Source organism: Anomaloglossus baeobatrachus, chromosome 8, assembly GCF_048569485.1.
Source record: "Anomaloglossus baeobatrachus isolate aAnoBae1 chromosome 8, aAnoBae1.hap1, whole genome shotgun sequence".
NCBI classification, from domain to species: domain Eukaryota; kingdom Metazoa; phylum Chordata; class Amphibia; order Anura; family Aromobatidae; genus Anomaloglossus; species Anomaloglossus baeobatrachus.
Window position 1 is genome coordinate 95,709,196 of NC_134360.1, and position 22,061 is coordinate 95,731,256.

The 22,061-nt window shown below is 45.3% G+C and overlaps 1 protein-coding gene across 1 annotated transcript in view; it reads left to right on the top strand.

Annotated features, from left to right (window-relative positions):
- Positions 1 to 21,033, top strand: part of LOC142249266 (uncharacterized) — a 96,821-nt gene extending 75,788 nt beyond the window's left edge. Inside the window, exons 2-3 of the mRNA XM_075320890.1 lie at positions 19,541 to 19,691; positions 19,823 to 21,033. Coding sequence (XP_075177005.1) covers positions 19,675 to 19,691; positions 19,823 to 20,978 — 1,173 coding nt within the window. The 5' untranslated portion in view covers positions 19,541 to 19,674 and the 3' untranslated portion in view covers positions 20,979 to 21,033. The remainder of the gene's footprint in view (positions 1 to 19,540; positions 19,692 to 19,822) is intronic.
- Positions 21,034 to 22,061: the final 1,028 nt, after the last annotated feature.

Consider the following 22,061-nt stretch of genomic DNA (forward strand, 5'->3'; position numbering starts at 1 on the left):
CGAGTAGAATCACAAGGCCCAGCCTGACCATGTGCCTCAGGCACCTGCCTATGTCCACTCCACTAAGATGTAAGGATACGGACTGCAGCCGAAGCTGTAAGGTACAAGTACGCTACCCTGCAGGTAGCACTCACCTAGCATAGACAGAGAGATGCCTAGAGGGATGTGCACAGAGCGTCTACTCTCATGCATGAACCAAGAGGACTGAGCGTCGAGCAGCGTGCGTCAGGGTCTTATATAGACTTATATAGACTCTGTGCCTCATCCAAGATGGAGGACACCAGAGCCAATCCGCTGTCAGAACGACAGCAATGACGTCACGCTGGCCTATCACCGAGCAAGGCGTCACAAGCACATGACCAGCGACCAATCGGCTTAGAAGGTGTCAGAGACATGTGACCTCGTGTCAGTGATGATGTCACTCGCACATGTGCAATGGCTCCAAGATAGGACTTAGTCTCCAGCGCTCGCACATGTGCAGTAGCAAGAAATCCGAACATGGTCTCCAGCGCTCTCACATGTGCAGTAGCAAGAAATCCAAACATAGTCTCCAGTGCTCGCACATGTGCAGTAGCAAGAAATCCAAACATAGTCTCCAGTGCTCGCACATGTGCAGTAGCAAGAAATCCGAACATAGTCTCCAGTGCCACAGCAACCGTAACAGTACCTCCCCCTCAAGGGCCCCCCTCCCAGTGACGCAGGTAATCGGCAACTAAGTCGGGAGCATGGACAGCCTCCTCAGGCTCCCAAGAGCGATGTTCCGGGCAATAGCCCTCCCAATCTATCAAGAAGAACCTGCGCCCTCGAACCATCTTAGAACCAACTATGGCTCGTACCTCATAGCTAGAGCGAGAGGAATGCACTTCACGAGCGTGAGGTAAAATAGCCGGCTTTAATAGTGAAACATGGAATTTGTCATGGGTCCTAAGATGGACGGGTAACTTCAATTGGTAGATTACAGGATTTACCTGTCGAAAGAACCTCATAAGGACCCAGGAAGCGAGGAGTAAATTTGCCAGAGCTCACTCTAAGTCTCACGTGTTTTGCAGAGAGCCACACAAAGTCCCCAGGAAAAAAGACAGGAGCCGGGCGACGAAACCGATCGGACACCGTCTTCATACGGTCCTTAGCTGCTTGGATCGACTCTTGAGTCCGATCCCAAACCTCTCTGGCATTAGTTGCCCAGTTGGCCACAAGAGGAGGAGGTGCAGCAGCGGGAAACGGTACCGGTACCCTGAGTACGAACGGTGTCTGCCCAGTGGCCTCAGCCAGAGAATTATTAAGGGCAAATTCTGACCAGGGTAGGAGGGAGGACCAGTTATCGTGGTTCTCAGCAACAAAGTGTCGAAGGTATATGATCATGGATTGATTGGTACGCTCAACCAAACCATTGGTCTCCGGATGGTATGCTGAAGAGAGATTCAACTCAATTTGCAGAAGGCTACAAAGATCTCACCAGAAACGGGAAGCAAATTGCGGACCTCTATCACAAATGATACGATCTGGCATCCCGTGAAGCCTAAAGACATGCTTGAGGAATAGTTTAGCTAGTACCCTGGAAGATGGGATTCTTGATAACGGTACGAGATGAACCATCAGAGAGAAATGGTCTGTAATGACCCACACAAATCGATGTCCCTGTGAACACGGAAGATCACCCACAAAGTCCATGCCTACCACCTCCCATGGTCTAGGATGCAAGAGCCCAGCCGGTCTCTGCCATAACAGACGGTTGCGAGCACACGAGTAGCAGGATCTGACATATCTCTTGACGTGGCTGGTTAAGTGTGGCCACCAATACCACCTCTCGAGTAACTCTCGTGTCCGTCTAATACCAAAATGCCCACCCACCTTTGAGGTGTGGGCCCACGACAGTATATCATTCAGTCGATTCGGCGGAACAAAGGTCTTGCCCGGTGGGATTTGGTCTATAGTCACAGAGGAGAGCGTATGCAAAACCCTGGAGGGAAGGATAAAACCCTGGAGGGAAGGATAAGACGAGGCTCGTCAATCTCCTCCTGGGTAGAAACCATTGAGCAAGACAGGGCGTCTGCCTTGTTATTCTTACTCCCAGACAGATAGTGAAAGCGGGAGAAAAACAAGGACCAGCGGGCTTGGCGAGAATTCAGACGCTGAGCGGTTTGTAAGTACGTCAGATTTTTGTGGTCTGTATAGACCTGGAAAGGATGTTTCGCTCCTTCTAGCAAGTGACGCCACTCCTCCAAGGCTAATCTCAGGGCGAGCAGTTCCCTATCCCCAATGGTATAGTTTCTCTCTGCCAGTGAAAAGGTTTTAGCAAAGAAGAAACACGGCCTTTTTCTACCTACACCGTTCTTTTGATACAAGACTGAACCAGCACCCACTGAGGATGCATGAACTTCCAAGAGGAAGGGCTTAATCTCATCGGGTCTTTGAAGAACGGGAGCAGCTGAAAAGTGTCTTTTTACTGCCTCAAAAGCCTGGGATGTCTCAATAGACCAGACTTTTGGATTAGCACCTTTCTTAGTCAAGGCCACCAAAGGAGCCACCAAAGTGGAGAAATGGGGTATGAACTGCCGGTACTAATTTATGAATCCTAAGAAGCGTTGCACAGCCTTCAAGGAATGAGGTTCGGACCATTCCAGGACAGCAGAGAGCTTCGCAGGATCCATAGCCAGACCCTCTTGTGAGATAATGTAACCCAAAAAAGGCAATGACGACTGCTCGAATACACACTTTTCGAGTTTAGCAAACAAGGAGTGCTCCCTTAAACGGGAAAGGACACGAACGACATCCTGACGATGAGTCTCCAGATCCGGAGAAAAAATCAGGATGTCATCCAGATACACCACGACGGAGGATAACAGTAAATCCCTGAACACATCGTTTACGAAGTCCTGAAATACTGCGGGTGCATTACATAAACCAAAAGGCATGACGAGATATTCATAGTGACCGTCTCGAGTGTTAAAAGCGGTCTTCCATTCGTCACCCTCTCAAATTCGTACCAAGTTATATGCACCCCGCAGATCCAGCTTCGTAAAAACTTGAGCTCCCCTCAGTCTGTCAAAGAGCTCCAAAATTAAAGGTAACGGGTATTTGTTCTTTATTGTGATTGCGTTGAGACCCCTGTAATCTATGCAGGGACGCAAATCACCCTCTTTCTTCCGAACAAAGAAAAACCCAGCTCCCGTGGGAGAGACAGACTTACGAATGAACCCCTTCTCTAAACTCTCTCTTATATAGGTCGACATGGCCTCCGAATCAGGTATTGACAGAGAGTAAACCCTGCCCTTAGGTGGAACCGAACCTGGGATAAGGTCTATGGCGCAGTCATGGGGTGGAAGAACCTCAGCACCCTGTTTGGAGAACACGTCAGCGAAATCCAAATAGGGTGTAGGTATGTGAGAGAGATCAGTTGATGCAACCGCAACGACCTTAGGTGGTAAGAGAAGACATCGGGATTGACATTCCGAACCCCAACTAATAATGCTGTCGGACTCCCAGTCAATTAGAGAAGCATGAGTCCGAAGCCATGGGAGACCCAGAAGTACGTTGTCTATACCCTCAGGCAAAACAAGAAAAGAAATCTCCTCTATGTGACCCTGAGACAGGGAAAGGCGCAAGGGAACTGTCCTCAATGTAATGGAGTCAGACAACATAGTCTAGTCCCATTAACAACACTGACAGGAATAGGCGCCTCTAACATGATAGAGGGAATATTGTGTCTCTTTACAAATTCTGAGGACACAAAAGTTCCGTCAGCTCCGGAATCCACAAAAGCCATAATAGGCCATGTATTCTTTGAGAATGAGAGCTGACCTGGGATACTACACTTAGAGGGTGCAGAAGACGTCTCAAGTAACCCCCCTCTAATAGTTACTAGGCCTGGGAGTTTCCCTGACGGCTAGGACACTTGTTGGCATAGTGCCCAGCCTGACGACATACGTAACATATAGGAGGACCAGACTTGCATAGTCTGGAGGACGTATGACCTAACTCCATAGGAGTGGGAGATGTTTCAGATGCTGAGGAAGATGGTAGTGGACCCTCAACAACTGGAATAGCCCGATGCTTAGGGCGTGAGGAAGAGACCTCGAGTCTACGTTCCCTATGGCGTATGTCGATCCTCGTTGCGACTGTGATCAAGTCCTCCAGAGAAGCAGGGACCTCACGAGTAGCAAGGGCATCCTTGACATAGCCTGCCAACCCTCTCCAGAAGATAGGAATCAACACCTTCTCTGGCCAATCTAGTTCTGCCACCAGAGTTCTAAAAGCAATGGCATAAGAACTAGTGGATAAAGAACCCTGATATAGATCTAACAGTCTCAGGGCCGCATCATGGGTAACCTGCGGACCCATGAATACCGCTTTAAGAGCATCAAGAAAGTCTTGATGTCTCAGAGTAACCACATCAGAGCGCTCCCATAGGGGAATCGCCCATTCTAAGGCTTTGTCCTGAAGTAAGGAGATGATAATGCCTACTCTGGAGCTCTCCGTAGAGAAGCGAGAAGAGTTGACCTCTAGGTGTATCTGACACTGACTAATGAAACCACGACATGATCTGGCATCGCCAGAATATGTGTTTGGCAGAGCAAGTCGAGGATCATGTGCAGATGTCACCATGGTCTGAGGTTTATCCTCTATACTCTTGAGCCGTGACTCAAGTACTTGTATGTAACAGTCTAACTGCTGATATTCTGCCATAACTGCCAGACCCTTGGCTCAGTCCTAATGTTACGGGGGCTGTCTGATTATAAAAACCAAAGAGATATCAGACAGTCAGGGTCCACCGTGCAAAGTCTCTGCTGCAGACTATGGCAGAGGATAAGGGGTATCTTGTTCTACGGAAGCAGTACTGACACTGATACGTCTCAGTGACACTAGAGCCAATCACGGCGTGTACTGTTAAAGTCACAGCGACTACCGTATTGAGCATTAACGTAAAAGGGATAGGTTAATGAGTGAGGAAGAGTATATAAGTGTGCCGCTGTAAATAGTAGTAGCACAGGTGCAGAGTGCAATAACTCTGTTAAACTCACAGAGGCATATAGTTAGGAAATAAAGCAATTCCTCCCTTACTCGGAGGGTGTGTGGTATGGTCTCTGTTAATGATCACAGAGACAAAAGCAGTGAGTGTGAAATGGCACCTACCTAGGTTCGTTCCTGTAGCGGTGCCAGAAGACGGACAGCAGCGTAAGCCGCACAATGCTCCTACCTGCATTTGCTCCACTAGTGTGCGAGGACACGAACCACTATATATGGCACCTGCCTAGGTCTGCTCCACTAGTGGTGCAAAAGAGACGGACAGCAGCACAAGCTGCACAAAGCTCTTACCTATGTTCGCTTCCCTAGTGTGCGAGGATACGAACAACTGTCAGACGCAGTATAAGGAACGTTACCCTAGCGGCAACGTCCACCTACGAGTAGAATCACAAGGCCCAGCCTGACCATGTGCCTCAGGCACCTGCCTATGTCCGCTCCACTAAGATGTAAGGCTATGTGCGCACGTTGCGTAAAAACATGCAGTTACGCTGCGCTTTGTAGCGCAGCGTAACTGCATGCGTCCTGCGGCCCCTGCACAGTCTATGGAGATTGTGCAGGGGCCGTGCGCACGTGGCGTCTAAGAGCGCAGTGCTTCGGCTACTGCCGAAGCGCTGCGCAAAAAGAAGTGACATGTCACTTCTTTCCTGCGCTTTGCCGGCAGCTCCTGCTCTGTCTATGGGAGGAGCTGCAGGCAGAGCGCATGGAATCGGCGCTCACTACGGACATTTCTGCAGCGATTTAAAGCGCACATGTGCTCTTCAGATCGCTGCAGAAATTTCTGCAGGGCTAGTACGCAACGTGCGCACATAGCCTAAGGATACGGACCGCAGCCGAAGCTGTAAGGTACAAGAACGCTACCCTGCCGGTAGCGCTCACCTAGCATAGACAGAGAGATGCCTAGATGGACGTGCACAGAGCGTCTACTCTCATGCATGAACCAAGAGGACTGAGCGCCGAGCAGCGTGCGTCAGAGTCTTCTATAGACTCTGTGCCTCATCCAAGATGGAGGACACCAGAGCCAATCCGCTGTCAGAACGACAGCAATGACGTAACGCTGGCCTATCACCGAGCAAGGCGTCACAAGCACATGACCAGCAACCAATCGGCTTAGAAGGTGTCAGAGACATGTGACCTCGTGTCAGTGATGATGTCACTCGCACATGTGCAATGGCCCCAAGATAGGACTTAGTCTCCAGCGCTCGCACATGTGCAGTAGCAAGAAATCCGAACATAGTCTCCAGTGCTCGCACATGTGCAGTAGCAAGAAATCCGAACATAGTCTCCAGTGCCACAGCAACCGTAACATAGACTTTGTAAAAATTAATATTTGTAGCATTCTCAAAACTTTTGGCCATGACTGTACAGTCATAACGTCCCCCAAGAGGACTAGTAAAAAAACTAAAAAAAAGTTTTAAAAATATGAAAAAATTAAAAAAAACCTGAAAGTTCCAATCACCCCCTTTCACCCCATTGAAAATAAAAAATAAAAAAAATACACCTTTAATATCACCGCTTTCAGAAATATCCGATCTATCAAAATATAAAATCAATTAATCTGATCGCTACACGATGTAGCGAGAAAAAAAATTTCACTCCAAAATAGTTTTTTTTGATCACCGCAAGATTGCATTAAAATGGAATAACAGGCGATCAAAATGTTGCATGTACACAAAAATATGATTAAAAATGCCAGGTCAAGATTAGAGTTGAGCGATGTTCGAGGTTCGCCAATTTCATGTTCAAGTGATTTTTGGGGGTACTCGAGTTACGTTCAAGAACGGTTCGATCAGCAAAAAGCCTAGCTAGTTACTAGCTGGCTTTTCACTGTAATAGTGTGAGTCACTGTGATTCACACTATTATCAAATTTCAGCGTATAGTGTGCGGGGGGGACGCGGTTTAGATCTGTGGTGCACTGCTGAGAGAATGACGATCGCCTTTTTTTTTTTTCCTTTTTTTCCTAAGCGTGCGTGCAGTGGGGCGGGCCAGGATGTCAGCCAATCACAAACACACACACACAGCTAAGTGCATTTTTGCCAGACAAGCAAGGGCATGTGTCTTAGGCTGTGAATGTCACATGTCCTTGCCTTATAAAATACGGCCATTTTCCCTGTCGCCGCCATTATCTCCTTTGTGCGTGTGGGTGACAGTCACCATTCACGTTGCTGCCGCCGATCCTGCTGTGTGCGCTATAGACATAGTGCAAGCTACACAGTGCTGTAGGGATTAGGGACTGATGGTTATTTCAGCCCTTTTCAGGGCTGATTTCCAGGCATTTATAGCCATAGCTGCTAGGCAGGTCCGTGCAAATGCTGTGTACAGCTTTAGATAACAGCATCTGTGTACCTCAGCTCAGGGAATTCCTTGCTGCATTTCAACATTAGGAGGGATAGAAAGTGAGGCTTCCTTGCCTGTCCTGGTACCCACAGAACCCGGGAACTGTACCCACCTGCCCACTTTTGCCACGCTATTTTATTTGCCCAAAGAGCTAACACTTTTTATGCCAATCTAAAAGTGTCTGGAATACTAAGTTAGTGTTGCTTTCCTGTCTTGGAACCCACAGAACACGGGCACTGTACCCACCTGCCCACTTTTGCCACCCTATTTTATTTGCCCAAAGAGCTGACACTTTTTCTGCCATCCTAAAAGTGTCTGGAATACTAAGTTACTGTTCCTTTCCTGTCCTGCTACCGACAGAACCTGGGCACTGTACCCACCTGCACACGTTTGCCACGCTATTTTATTTGCCCAAAGAGCTGACACTTTTCTGCCATCCTAAAAGTGTCTGGAATACTAAGTTACTGTTCCTTTCCTGTCCTGGTACCCACAGAACCCGGGCACTGTACCCACCTGCCCAGTTTTGCCACGCAATTTTATTTGCCCAAAGAGGTGACACTTTTTCTGCCATCCTAAAAGTGTCTGGAATACTAAGTTAGTGTTCCTTTCCTGTCCACTGACCCACAGAACCCAGGCACTGTACCCACCTGCCCACTTTTTCCACGCTATTTTATTTGCCCAAAGAACTGACACTTTTTCTGCCATCCTAAAAGTGTCTGGAATACTAAGTTACTGTTCCTTTCCTGTCCTGGTACCCACAGAACCCAGGCACTCTACACACCTGCCCAGTTTTGCCATGCAATTTTATTTGCCCAAAGAGCAGACACTTTTTATGCCATCCTAAAAGGGTCTGGAATACTAAGTTAGTGTTCCTTTCCTGTCCACTGACCCACAGAACCCGGGCACTGTACCCACCTGCCCACTTTTGCCACACAATTATATTTGCCCAAAGAGCTGACACTATCCCTTGCATGCAGCATGTGTTATGCTGTTCCTTTTTAGCTTCTGTCCTAATGAAAAAGGTGGAGATGTCTTTTTTTTTTTTTTATCATAAAGGTTTTTATTGAGTTTTCAGAAAAATACAAACTTCTCATACAACAACATCAAGAACAGGAGCATTGAGTAGCAAGAGGTGGAATAGCCTCGAGCCATTATCAGAATATCAATCTGGGACATTAAATACCCCTTACAACAACAACCTGAACATAGGCGCAGGGAGGGAGGGGGGAAAGAGAGGGGGTGGGGGAAGCAGCTCTACAAGACATTCTTAGGCATAATCAATTTATTTATGGTGTAGGTGTCGGTATCTGGGGGAGGGCCGTTGCATAAAGGGAAGTGGCCCACGGGTGCCATTGTTTAAGTCTCACCGTTCTCTTCTCTAGGTTGGGGGCCAAGTTGGTTTCGTATAGCCTGTGTAGGTTGATCCTCTCAATTAGATCTCTTTTTGTAGGGGGGCTCACCGACCTCCACTTGTATGCCACACAGTACCTGCCAGCTATGAGAATGTGAGAAATGATGTTTTTTAAAAGATCCGGGATCCCATCTAAGCCAATGTGTAGCACCGCTAAGGTTGGGTTTGGAGAAAGGCGGAGACTAGTAACCTCATGGATTAGATTGAACACCTCCTGCCAGAAGTTAGATAACTTAGGGCAAAACCACCACATATGACATAAGGTGCCCCTGTGGTTGCAGCCCCTCCAGCACAGTGGTGACACATGTGGGGAAAAAGAAGCCAGTTTAGTAGGGGAGTTGTACCACCTCAGATGAACCTTTTTTAATTGCTCTATATGATTGAGACAAGAAGAGAACTTGTGGATCCATTTTGAGGCCGCGAACCATTCTTGCGGCGGAAGCGGAGAAGCTAGATCTTTTTCCCATTTGAGCATATACGGCAATTGTTTGTCCGGTTGTGGGGAGTTTAGCATATTATGGATATATGAAAGGCCTTTGATTTTGCTATTTTGAAAGAATTTTTTAATTGAGGCGTGGTCAGCTGTCGTGGGAGCCGGGAGATGAGGAGCGGACTGAAGAAAGTGACGTATTTGAAAAAACTGGAATAGACTGTGTCGGGGAAGGTTAAATTTATCACACATTTCTGAGTACGGGAGTAGGACGCCTTCTCTATAGAGATCTGCTAGGGTGATTGGACCTCCACGTGTCCAGGCGGCAAGATTCAAGTTCGGAATGAAGGCTTCTAGCGATCTAAGGGGAATGCTGGGACCTAAAGCATGTGACACTGGCTTGCTCCACAAGGACCAAGCTTTCTTTAGAGCTGCTGTGGTGGGTAGAAGATCGCCGGGGGGCGAAGGGGTTAGGAGCAGGGAGTCTATGAATTGTTTAGGGGAGTGGACCTGTGCCCAGGTGTACTCAATCTGTAACCATCTTAAGTCTGAATCATTCCTCCACCAATCTCGAGCCGGTTCCAGGATAGCGGCTTTGTGGTATGTTAGAATATTAGGAATACCCATTCCTCCACCACTTAACGGGGCATGCATGCATCTCAGGGCTATTCTAGTTTTTTTCCCAGCCCATATAAATTTACTCATTAGCGAATGAATTTTGGTGAGATACCGTTGCGGAATTGTTAGGGGCAGGCACCGAAGTAAGTAGATAATTTTTGGGAGGCAGATCATTTTAAAGGTCTGCATTCTCGCCACCCAAGAGAGCGGGAGACGAGAAAGGCGAGTAAGTTCTCTATCCAGTGAGGTGTGCAGGGTCAGCAGATTTTTCCGGATCACGGAGTGTAGCGGGGCCAGTATAATACCCAGGTAGGGGATACCCTCGTCTTCCCATTTGAAAGGGTAAAGATGAGAAAGAGTGGCTCTAGTTGAGGCGGGCAGGAAGAGCGGAAAAATTAAGGACTTGGTAATATTAAGCTTGTAATACGAGACTTGAGCGAAGGAGGACAGGATCTCCATTACGTGTTTTAGGGACACCTCTACATTAGTGCAGGATAAAATCACATCATCCGCATATAGACTAATCACATGGTTTGTACTCCCCACTCGAATCCCCGAGATCCGAGGGCATTCACGGATAGTCTGCGCCAGAGGCTCTATAGCAAGGGCATAGATGATAGGGGAGAGCGGACACCCCTGGCGTGTCCCATTGGATAATTCAAAACTCCGAGATATAAATCCGGATGCCAGAACTTTGGCGTTAGGGTTAGAGTATAGTGCCATTATGGCGGTAAGTATGGGGCCTTCAAATCCAAACTTGGCCAGTACAGATTTCAGATATCCCCAGTGCACCCTGTCAAACGCCTTCTCTGCGTCCAAGGACAGGAATACACTGGGGATTTTCCTCCCCTCAGCCACCGCAATCAGGTCCAGCATACGTCTCGTCCCATCTTTCGCCTGCCTCCCCGCCACAAACCCCACTTGATCCGGGGAAATCAGTGATGGAAGGACTTTATGTATTCTAGCTGAGATTATTTTGGCGTACAATTTTAAGTCGTAGTTTAGGAGGGATATTGGCCTGAAGTTTCCTGGTGATGTAGGGGGTTTTCCTGGCTTTGGCAGGGTAGTTATAATGGCCTCTAGATTATTTGGTGAAATATCTGCTGTGGTTCGCCAAGAGGAGAAAAGTCTCAGGAGGAAAGGAGACAGGGTTTCAGTGAATTGCCTATAATAGGAGTTAGTGAGGCCGTCTGGGCCTGGAGCTGAATTTCTTTTGGCTGTGATCACCGCCTGGCGAACCTCTTCCAGGGAGAAAGGGGAATTTAGTTGCTCTAGATGTACTGTAGATAACCGAGGAAGATTAATATTGTTTAAGAAGGAATTAATTGCCGATTGGGTAGGCTTTGGGACATTGGGGTCATTTTTAAGGTTGTAGAGAGACTGATAAAAATCAGCGAATGCATTGGCTATTTCCGTTGGGTTGCGTATTGTGGCATTAGAACCCGTCACGAGGTATTCAATTTTGTTTTGCATTTCTCGTTTTTTAACCCTCCTGGCTAGTAAGGCACCCGCCCTGTCACCCATCATATAGTACCGCTGTTTGAGGGATCTTAAATTTTTTTCATAGTCTACCATCAGCAATTGGCGGAGCTGTGTTCTTAGTTTCCTGAGTTCGTCAGATGTTGACATGTTTGGGGCAGATTTATTGTGGGCTTCTAAAAGCGCTATGTGGGACAGTAGAGCTTTGGAAGTTGCCTGACGCCTCCTTTTCTCCCTAGTGGCAATTTTGATGAATGACCCCCTAATAAAGGCCTTGTGTGCAGACCATAGCGTTTCCTCTGTCACCTCCTTGTTGTCATTAAATTTAAAAAACTCTGCGAGGTCGGCCTGCAACTCCTCAGAGATTTGTCTACAGGCCAGGAGGGAGTCATTCATGCGCCACCGGGTAAAAACGGGCGTGCGGCTTTGCTCCTGGACTGTCAGGTATATGGGGGCATGGTCCGACCAAGCTATAAGTCCAATTTTTGAATCTGAGCAATCCAAAATAAGTGAGCTTTCAACCAGAAAGTAGTCCAATCTGCTGTATGAGGTGAACCGAGGTGAGAAGAATGTGTAGTCCCTCTCATTTGCATGTTGGTATCTCCATATATCATGGAGATGCCTTTCTGAAATTATTGTGCTCATTTCCTTCCTTTTTACAGCAGTATTGGAGCAATCCAGAGTGCTGGACATTAACATGTTAAAATCCCCGCAGATTATTTGCTTACCCTCTGTAATGGATGAAAGCTTGGAAAGAAACCTCCGCAGAAAGCTGATCTGACCAGAGTTGGGGGCGTAAAGGGTTGCAATAGTATACTTAGATCCATTTATGGAGCAATTAATAATGGCGTATCTACCTTCAGGGTCTAAATGTTGGGAATGTAGTGTGAACGCAACAGTATTTTTTACACAAATGAATACTCCAGCCTTTTTTTTTTCCCACAAGCCAGCAGTATGAAAGGAAATTTAGCATTATTTAACCTGTGCGAGTCCCCCTGGAGGAGATGAGACTCTTGACCACAAATCACGTCACATTTGGATTTAACCACTTCCCGCCAAAACATGGATCTCTTGGCCGGCGAGTTCAGGCCCCTAACATTTATAGACATACAGTTCAGTACCATTGTACATGAAAAAAAGTCTCTTGCCTAGAGCTGCGGGGGGAGAAAGGAAGGTTAGGCAGGAAAGAGATAACACTGACAACATTAACATCACTAACATTACTGATGTAGGGAGCATCAGTCCACATAGAAAAAAGCCCAAAAAGGGGGCCTGCGGTATGGTGGAAATGTACCGCCATGGGGGCTCAGGGTCCTGGTTGAACAGAACCAGCGGACCTTAAAAGTAGCAACTAAGTCTCAGCCGCGACTCAGACATATCACATAACTCACGCGACGGACCAATCTTCATTCACTTTATCCCTTTGGGATGATCCTGTGGCTCTTGGAGATCTGGCCGGGAGATTTGCCATGTTCCATGAGGATACGAGCTTTGCCAACTGTTGTGGGGAATGGCAGACGTGGGTGTTTCCTGCACGGAAAAGCAGGATCTTTACAGGGAAACCCCATCTATAGGATATAGCTTCATCCCTGAGAATTTTGGTATAAGGGGCAAATTCCCTCCTTTTTGCCAGGGTTCCTGCAGACAGATCCGGAAAAATGGACAGGTGCTGGAATTGCTCAGACAGAGGCGGCCTCCTTCTCAGGGCTTGCAGCAGGGCTTCTTTGGTCGTGTAAAAGTGCAGGCGAGCCAAAGTGTCCCGGGGGGCATCAGCACTGAGGGATTTAGGCTTAGGGACTCTGTGTATTCTGTCCACCAGGAAATCAGTTGCAGACAGGTCTGGGAGCAGCTCCTGCAGCAAGGAGCCTAGAAAGCTCTGCAGCCCCTTGTCTGGTATGGCCTCTGGAATTCCTCTGATTCTTATGTTGTTTCTGCGGGACCTGTCCTCTAAATCCAAGACCTTGGTATGGAGCTTTTGCACTTGTTCCTCCAGTGCTGCATTGGCATCAATGAGGCTATTGTGTGACTTTGTCAGCTCCTGCATTTTAGTTTCAATGTGTGCTGTGCGACTGCCTATGGCAGTGATATCTCCCCTCAGCTCAGCCACCATATCTTTCCAATCCTGCTGCAGTGATGAGCGGAGGGCACTGAGCAGTTTCTGCATGGTACCTTTGGTAAGCGGTATATCTGCAGCGTCTGTGTCCAAGTCTGGGCCTGCTGTGGATCCCCTCCTGGATGAGCGTGAGGAAGCTGTGGAGGAGGATGCTGCTGCCATTTTCCCTCTTCCCGTGCTGGAGAAGAAGTCTGTAACTTTCGCCGGGGACGGCTTCTTCTTGGACTTTCCCCTTGGCATGCCACGTTCCTGGGTACCTCCGCAGCACTTTCCCCCCGTGTGCAGAGAGATTGGTGCCACTGGTGAGCCGCAGTGAGCCGGTTAGGAGTCGAGGTGGCTGGAGCTCAGCAGCTAGGTGACCGGTGCCATTAGCAAGCAGGCCACGCCCCCCCGTGGAGATGTCTTTGAAACGCGTTGACCTGTGAAAATAAAGAAAAAGGAATTCATGATACACTTTGGATTTGTGGTTTTTAGCGCAGCATTTAACCCGATTTCTTTATAAACTATTTTTACCTTCACTGCACCATTGGGGCTGCGGCTGACCACCTCTGCATTCATTGATTTCATGCCTATAAGGAGTTGTGCCTGTCACAACTCAAGCAGGTGAGTACCTGACCTATTCCCAGCACTCAATTTATATCGGATAAAACCTTATGTGCGCTTCCTTTACACAGTGTTGCTGGAATAGTAACTTAGTATTCCTTTCCTATCCTGGTACCCACAGAACCCGGGCACTGTACCCACCTGCTCAGTTTTGCCACACAATTTTATTTGTCCAAAGAGCTGACACTTTTTCAGCCATCCTAAAAGTGTCTGGAACACTCAGTTAGTGTTCCTTTGCTGCCAAGCAAGGTACAGCACCTGTGCATTCTACACTCCTCCATTTCTGCTACGCAATTTTAATTTACAAAAGTGCTGACACTTTTAGGGGCATACTACAATTGTCTGGGATACTACCTTAGTGTTCCTTTGCTGCCAAGCAAGGTACAACACATGTGCATTCAACACTCCTCTCCATTTCTGCTATGCAATTATTAACTGCAGGTAGTCCAGCCACTCTGTGACGAAAGTGCAGGCGTGGATATAATGTTTCCTTCATCTAATGGTGGTTCTCTCGATGTCTGACAGAGCTCAACAATACCATCTGTTTCCACTTCCAAAACAACTGACGACCTGCCAATCACTCTCCCTGTTGCGGGTAAAGGGGTGGAAGTTAAGCGTTAAAAAACATGTGTGACTGCTGTCCCCACAGTCACAGAGGATGAAGAGCACACAGATGCACTTGATGGGGCAGGCGGTGGTTGCACAGCCCCGCTAGGCCGCATTGTAGCACGTTGACATTCCCATTGCCACTTATGCTTCATTTAAAGTCGTGTACAGGGTAGGCTCCCCAAGAAACAAGAAAAGTTGTGTTCCAGCTCACCTGTGTAGGAGACACCATGGACTTTTTAATTATACTTCAATAAAAAATATAATTTTTCAAAATTCTTGGATCAAGCTGCTGGATTTCCTTATGATTCCTTGACAGGGTAGGCTCCCCAGTATGCAGCAAAACCACACAACAGGAAAAGGACTCTAGGCAGTTGTGTTGATAAATGATTGTTTAACTTTCCCAAAACAAACAATAAGAACCATGCATAAAAGTGAAAGAATAGAACAATATATTCAGTTGCCTACTACCTGGTAATCCCTCAGCGTAGCAGGAGTAAGTGTGTGTTTGTGTGTGTGTGTGTGTGTGTGTGTGCGAACACGACTTACCAGTGGCGCATCACAAGAGCTTACAACTTATCTACGTAAACATAGACAAAACCCATTCCCCCCCCCTTGAATACCCTTGTTAGCTGAAGCCTCACAGATAAGGCAGATGATAGCAGTGTAAATGCAAACCACACAGCTCAGCAACACAGTCCTGGAAATCTTGTAAAGCAACAGTCAATGCAAACATGTGTTGCTGCCCCCCTATGATTTTAACTGTAAGTGACAATTTGACAGTGCAGAGGCAGCAAGTCTTGTTGTCTATATAGTCGGCCTAACCAGAACAGATATGTGTTTTGCTAATAAAACAAAGTGTTGCGTGCACGCATTACTGTCTGAAATCAGCCTACCGTACCTGGGTACTGTGGTGTCCATTTGCCATAAATACAGACTTTACGCTCCTCTCACGGTAAACAGTATAGACAGCACCGGAAGAATGTCGGTCTGTGGCACAGGATGCTGCTCACAGGCGTTACGGTCCTCCTCACCAAACTCCAACACGACTCCCCTCACAATTGACTGAAGTGTTTCCGCGGTGGCTCCCTTTAGCTTTTCCTTCTGCTCATAGACAGCATCTCCAAGGCCACAGCCGAAGACCGTTTTGCTATTGCTATACTGACCAAACAGACAAAGGCAGATGCAATAAAACAGTAGCCCCTTGTGTGTAGTCTGCAACTATGCATGCAATGAACGGCAAATAAGCATGTTGCATTGACAGTGGATAAAGCTGATCAATACACCCTCACGCTATCAATTCATGTGACACTTCTGACACATGTGACACTTCATGGACGAAGTACTCTAAGTAGTGAGTTTTTGGCCTCTACTTAGAGATTGGTGACAAATCTTATAGATTTCATGACTTGGGTAATCTTTTGCGATGTTAAAAAAGCCCCAGGCTAGGAAAGGATTAGAGCCCATGAGACCTGCAGTGCCACCACGACTTCTGCTCAGAGACAGAGTTGTGGCTGAGGATTCAGTTGTTGACGTACTTCCAGTACTTTGTCTCTGAACAGGAAGATGCAACATAACCTTGTCAGTAGCATCCTCCTCCACCTCTTCTGCTGACCTCATCGACTGGGTGACTTTGGTTTGACAGTAAGTGGGGTCTCCAAACTCATCATCACCCTGTGTGTTTTCATTCCCCTCGTCCTGAGTCCTCTTCCTGCCCTGACCGAATAGTAAAGTTGTCTTTCCAAACAGGTATCTGAGTCTCCTCATCATGTTCCCCATTGTCTCCACCAGGAGGATTTACTGTTTGGTAATGAGGGTGTACATTATGCTCAGCACCTTCTTCATCGGGGCCTGGATCCGACTCACAAAGCTTCTGGGCATCTGTGCAGATCATTTCCCCTGTCTCCTGGAACTCGCTGCCTCAACATGTTAGATTATCTGTTACACCCGCAAGCTTCAAACGGAAACTGAAAACTCATCTGTTCAGAAATGACTATAACCTTCAATGACCCCACCACCGTGCGCAGCTGCCGCCCATCCTCCACCCCACCTACTGTCTCCTCCCCAAAATCATTTAGAATGTAATCCCGCAAGGGCAGGGCCCTCTTCCCTCTGTACCAGTCTGTCTATTGTTACTTGTATATGTATTCTGTATGTAACCCCCTTCTCATGTACAGCACCATGGAATCAATGGTGCTCTATAAATAAATAATAATAATAATAAATATAATAACTTCCTTGTCTGTACTCACTGCAGCTTTGGAGCAGTTCTCTGATTCCCAGGCTATAGTGTGACTGAACACCTCTGCAGACTCAACCATCTCTGTTACCCAATACTCAGCAGGGCTGTTGGAAACTTGAGAGCTGTTAGGAAGCAAGTGCGATTGGATTGACACCACAGAGGAATGTAGTATTTGGGATATTGAACTTGAGGTGGAGGAGAGGACACTTTATGGAGCACTTGAGATCCATTGAAGCAGATGCTGTTTTGGTGCCTCATCTACATTTGTTAGCGATGGTCGTGTCCATGAAAAAAGGGATCATATCAGATTATCCACTGGAAGAGGTACACGTTATTTTGGTTGGTATTTGTTGTTACGAATCGGTGCCGCCGTAAACGCAAGCAGCCTGCTGCGGTTCCAGTTGCGCCCATGCGTCAGCTGCCATTTTGGGCTGTGCCTCGGGTTGCCCAGCTGGATGCTTTCTCCTCCACGTCAAGTGGAGGAGAGGTGGCTACTGCACATGCGTGTGCCGATTTACCCCAGCCGCAGCCTAAGTTCAGTGTTTCGCCTAGTGAGTATGCTCAGCCTGACTGTGCCATTCCTGAGGCTAAGTCCTCAGTTCAGGCTACAGCGCATGCTCACACACTTAGTGCGAAAAGCCTCTTTGCACAGTTACTTGTACTCCGTGCCGTGTCTAAGTCCTGTGTTGTGCCTAGACAGCATGCTGAACCTGACAGTCTTTTTTCTGAGACTGTTGTTCATGCTACTGAGTATGCTCAGGCACTTAGTGCATCAGAGGCTAGGTCCGGTAATGAACTCTTTGGCCCTGCCCCTGACGTGGCAGGCCCATATAGACCACAGGGCATCAGGTGTCCTGATGATGTGGCCAGGCCACTCCGGACTGGCTTGCAGAGGCCCGCCCCTATGACTTGTCACCTCATTATTGTTGGTCAGAAGATGACTGGTGAGGTGTTTGTGTCGTGGCTGCCATGAGGTCATCATTGAAGTTGAGGTTCCGAATAGGCCGCTGGTTATGCCACTGATGACGTGTCACTCTGCTTTTGTCTCCAGGAGGTGCATTGTGGTCCACCCTGGATTGTGGCGGACCCAGGTTATAAAAGGGGCTGGAGCCAACAAGGAGGTGCGCAGTTTTCTATTATGCTCAGAAAGAGCACACCTCCATGTGTTGAACACATTGCGGCTTTAGGCCAGAGGTAGGCAGGGATAGGGCGTCGGTGCAGGCCGCTACCACAGTTGGTAACGCAGAACGGGTAAGACCAGCTCCTGTCCTACCAGTCCTGCTAGTGCAGCCCAGTGGCATTAACTGGGCTGCTGCTGCTGCGCCTGCTGTCAACAGGTGTGGCCCCTACGCACACGGACAGAGTACCCAATGGCCCCTGTGTTGTTAAGGCCTCCAACACAGATCCGTTAAACACGTGCGTGTTTGGTCCATTTCCGTATGTACCGGAGACACGGACAAACATGCTCCAATGTTATGCTATGTTTGCGGTCACACGTGCGTTATTCCATAATGTCCATGTGACCGTGTACGTGATCCGTATGTGTATCCGTTTTGCACGGAAGCATGTCCGTTTTCTGCACGAAACACGCAGACACGGACCCAAGTCTATGGGTCCGTGACAAAACGTACGTGACACGGATACATGTCCGAATGGTCCGTGTTCGTTTTTTTTACATATATGGCCATGATTGTTATTTTTTTGCCTAGTATAAGTATAGTGCAGGTGCTTAAATTAATTTGCTGCCTCAACACAGTGGGGGGTAGTAGTGTTTGCAATTTCTGCTGCTGGTTTAAAGTCTTTTTGTGCTTTATAATCCTTCAAATTAATGGCTCCCAGAGTGGATACCGAGAGAATTATAGCTGTTGTTGAACAACATCCGGACTTATGGGACACGAGGATGGAGGGATACAAGGATAGAGCAACAGTTGAGAGGGCATGGGAGGCCGTTGCTCAAGAAATGTACCCGAACAATGGATGGTCCCGATGTTCACCTGTGAGACGTTCTAGATTTGTTATGGCTTTTTTTATAAATTGTTTAAATTTGTTTTTTTGTTTTTTTTTAAATTTAATTTTGACCTTGTGAATTTTTTATATTTTTGTTAATATTTTGTTAAGTTAATTAATATCTGTTATTTTACAGTTTTTTAACAAATACAATCTGTATTTGTGTTTAGCAATGATAGTGTTAAGGTTGTTTGACACGCTGTCACATCGCATGTGAAATAGTTAGTGATGTGACACGCTAGATGTACATCGCACATTGGTTTTTGGACTAGCGCTGGTAGCATTTGCGCTCTATACAGATCGCTGTAGCGATCTGGCATATAATATCACTAATGAATTCATTCATGATGTATTGTGTGAAGTCCTCTTTTATGTGATCAAATGCGAGACTTGTAAGGCAATATAGGAGGTTTTATAATGGCTGAACGCAGATGCGTCATGTTTTTCTCAGGATTTGGTTAAGGTTTTTTTTTATTTTTTAAAAATTGTTTTTTAAATTTTCACATAATTTGTCTGTTGTAAAATAAATTTTAAAAAATTTATATTTTGTAAATAATTTATATTTTTAAAAATAGCATCTCATTTTTTTAAAATTGTTCCTTTTAAAAAAAAAAACAAATAAATGAAATATATTAAATTTTATGTAAAACAAAATTTATTTCCATTACCAGTTGATACGATCAGACGTAGATGGCGATCAGCAAGGGACCAGTACAGGAGGGAATTTAATCCCATACCATCTACATCAACCAATACCCGGAAGCGGAGATATGTATTTTTTGAAAATTTGGAGCTTCTTCGTCCTATGATGGAGGTGACACAGTACGTTTTTTAATAATTTGTTATTTTTTTGATTTTTAAATTTTATTTTTTTAAACTTTTTTTTAACATGTTTTTAATGTTTATATTTTAAAAACAAAAAATTAAAAACCAATTTGCTTCCACCAATACAGAAACGAAGACAACTTTGAAGAATCAGAGGAACAACCATCTGCTACCCAATCTCCATCAGCAACCTCAGCATCAGAGGTGCGCCCATCTCTACCAAATAGACAGGCAGTTCAAACTCAAGAAAATCAACAATTGGAACAAGACTCTACAGAGGCAGATGTGGAGTCCACAATGCCTCCAAATCAAAGCACAACTCTGCCTATAGCATCTACTGTGACCCCTTCCACCATTTCAACCAGTGTCCATCGCTACAACCCAAGCACATTAAGGGTTCAAAGACGTAGACGGTCTGAAGACATAAGGTCACTGCCAGAAATCATTGACACACAAATAATGAACATAATGAATTCTTTGATCCCTGAGACTGATGCTGAACGTTTTTGTCCTTCTTTAGCTCCCAGTCTGGCAAAAGTACCATGCGAACATCAAGATCGGGTTCGAGCAGCCATTTTGACCCTTATTTCTGCTTGCCAAACTACACCATTGCCCAACCATGTACTTTTATCAATTGAGCAATGGCAAACACAATTTCATTCTTCAAATCAGGATGTGACATTACCACATTTAAGCCAAAATATCACCAACCCACAACCATCAACTACTGGAACACAATTGCCAAATCCTAACATCCCATCTTTCGAAAGCCAACATATTCTTACTTTACCACAACCCTCTATGACATCTTTGTTTGCTGGCCAAACTTCAAACTTGATGACCCAAATGACACAACCAACAAGGCAAACTGGTCCATCCAATATACTAACACACCAACATCCACAACCACAATCTTACATAACTCCCACAACTCTTCAAACTAGATCATCTTTCAACCCAATAGCAGGAATCCCTCAGTCATTTTACCTTGGCCAAACATCAACACAACCATTCTTTCATGGTCCACAGATTCAAACCCCATACTCATACCCTACTCATACACAAATTCCACCTACAATAATATATGGCCATCAAATAAGTCAACCAATGTTGGCAACATCCTCTCAGGTGTTACTACCAACATCTGTTGCAGATGTTAGTTTAGTCACATGTGTAACTAATTCACACACAACTTCATGTGTGACTCAAACAATATCTGAAGCTGATGGGAATATTTGTGTGACTCAAGAGTCTGGTCTGACTCATGATGACTTCATGGATTAATTTTTTTTTTATTTAAATTTTTTAATGCCATTAAAAATAAAGATACATTTGTGCGTATGCCATTGATGTGAAATTTAAACATTCTTTGATGTATAACCAAAAAAAAAAACATGTTTTTTACGGTAATGTCATTAATTGAAAATTGTTTGTTATAAATATCACGTTTTTTGATAATTTTTTGAAAATATGGACATTATTGTAATGTTTACTTTAGAATCCATATTCATAAATTTATTTAAAATGTAAAAAACATAAAATATGTTTTTATGTCCAAAAATATAAAACATGTTGAATATTCTTTATGAGGATTAATAAAGATATTTATTCTAGAAAAAATTTAACTTGTTTGTGTGTTTTTTCTATGTTAATTTTGAAAACAAATTACTTTTTTTTCCTTTCGTTTATTTTTTTTTTGGTTTTGGTTATTACAATTCAACTGGTAGGATTGTTCGCATTTTGTAACATATATTTGGCATGGTTTGAGATGTTAATGTTTTGGAAATATTAGATTAAAAATATTTGTTTTCTTTGTAGATAGTTTTTTATATATTTATAAACATTGCCTAACCACATTTGCAATGGTTTTCTTAATTTAATTAATTTTCTGAATTTTCGTCTTATTATTTTCAAACAATTTAACAAACCAATATTTTATAAAATTATTTTCGAAATATATCATTTTTAATTGTTTAATATTTAAAAAAATAATTACATTGAAATTAAGGGAAAGTAAGCAAATTTAAGTTTAACAGACTAATACTTCAAAATTAATAATGTCAACTATGTGATAAGGCAAACATAAATTGATCTTAAATTACTCAGAATAAACTAAAATAAAAGGAAAGACTATTTTTCGAACCTTTAAAAATTATAGTTAACATGTTTTATTTGTACCATTCAAAAAAAAAAAACTGTCTACAATGTCATCAAATACACAAAAAAAACCCCAACATGATAAATCGCTGGTGCAATCTACAAAGAACGCACAGAGATCAGGTTATTTTGCCATGACGCTATTTCGGAATTAGAAGAATGCAACTATGATCTTGCATGTCATATCGCTAACAATCTCGCAAGCGATGT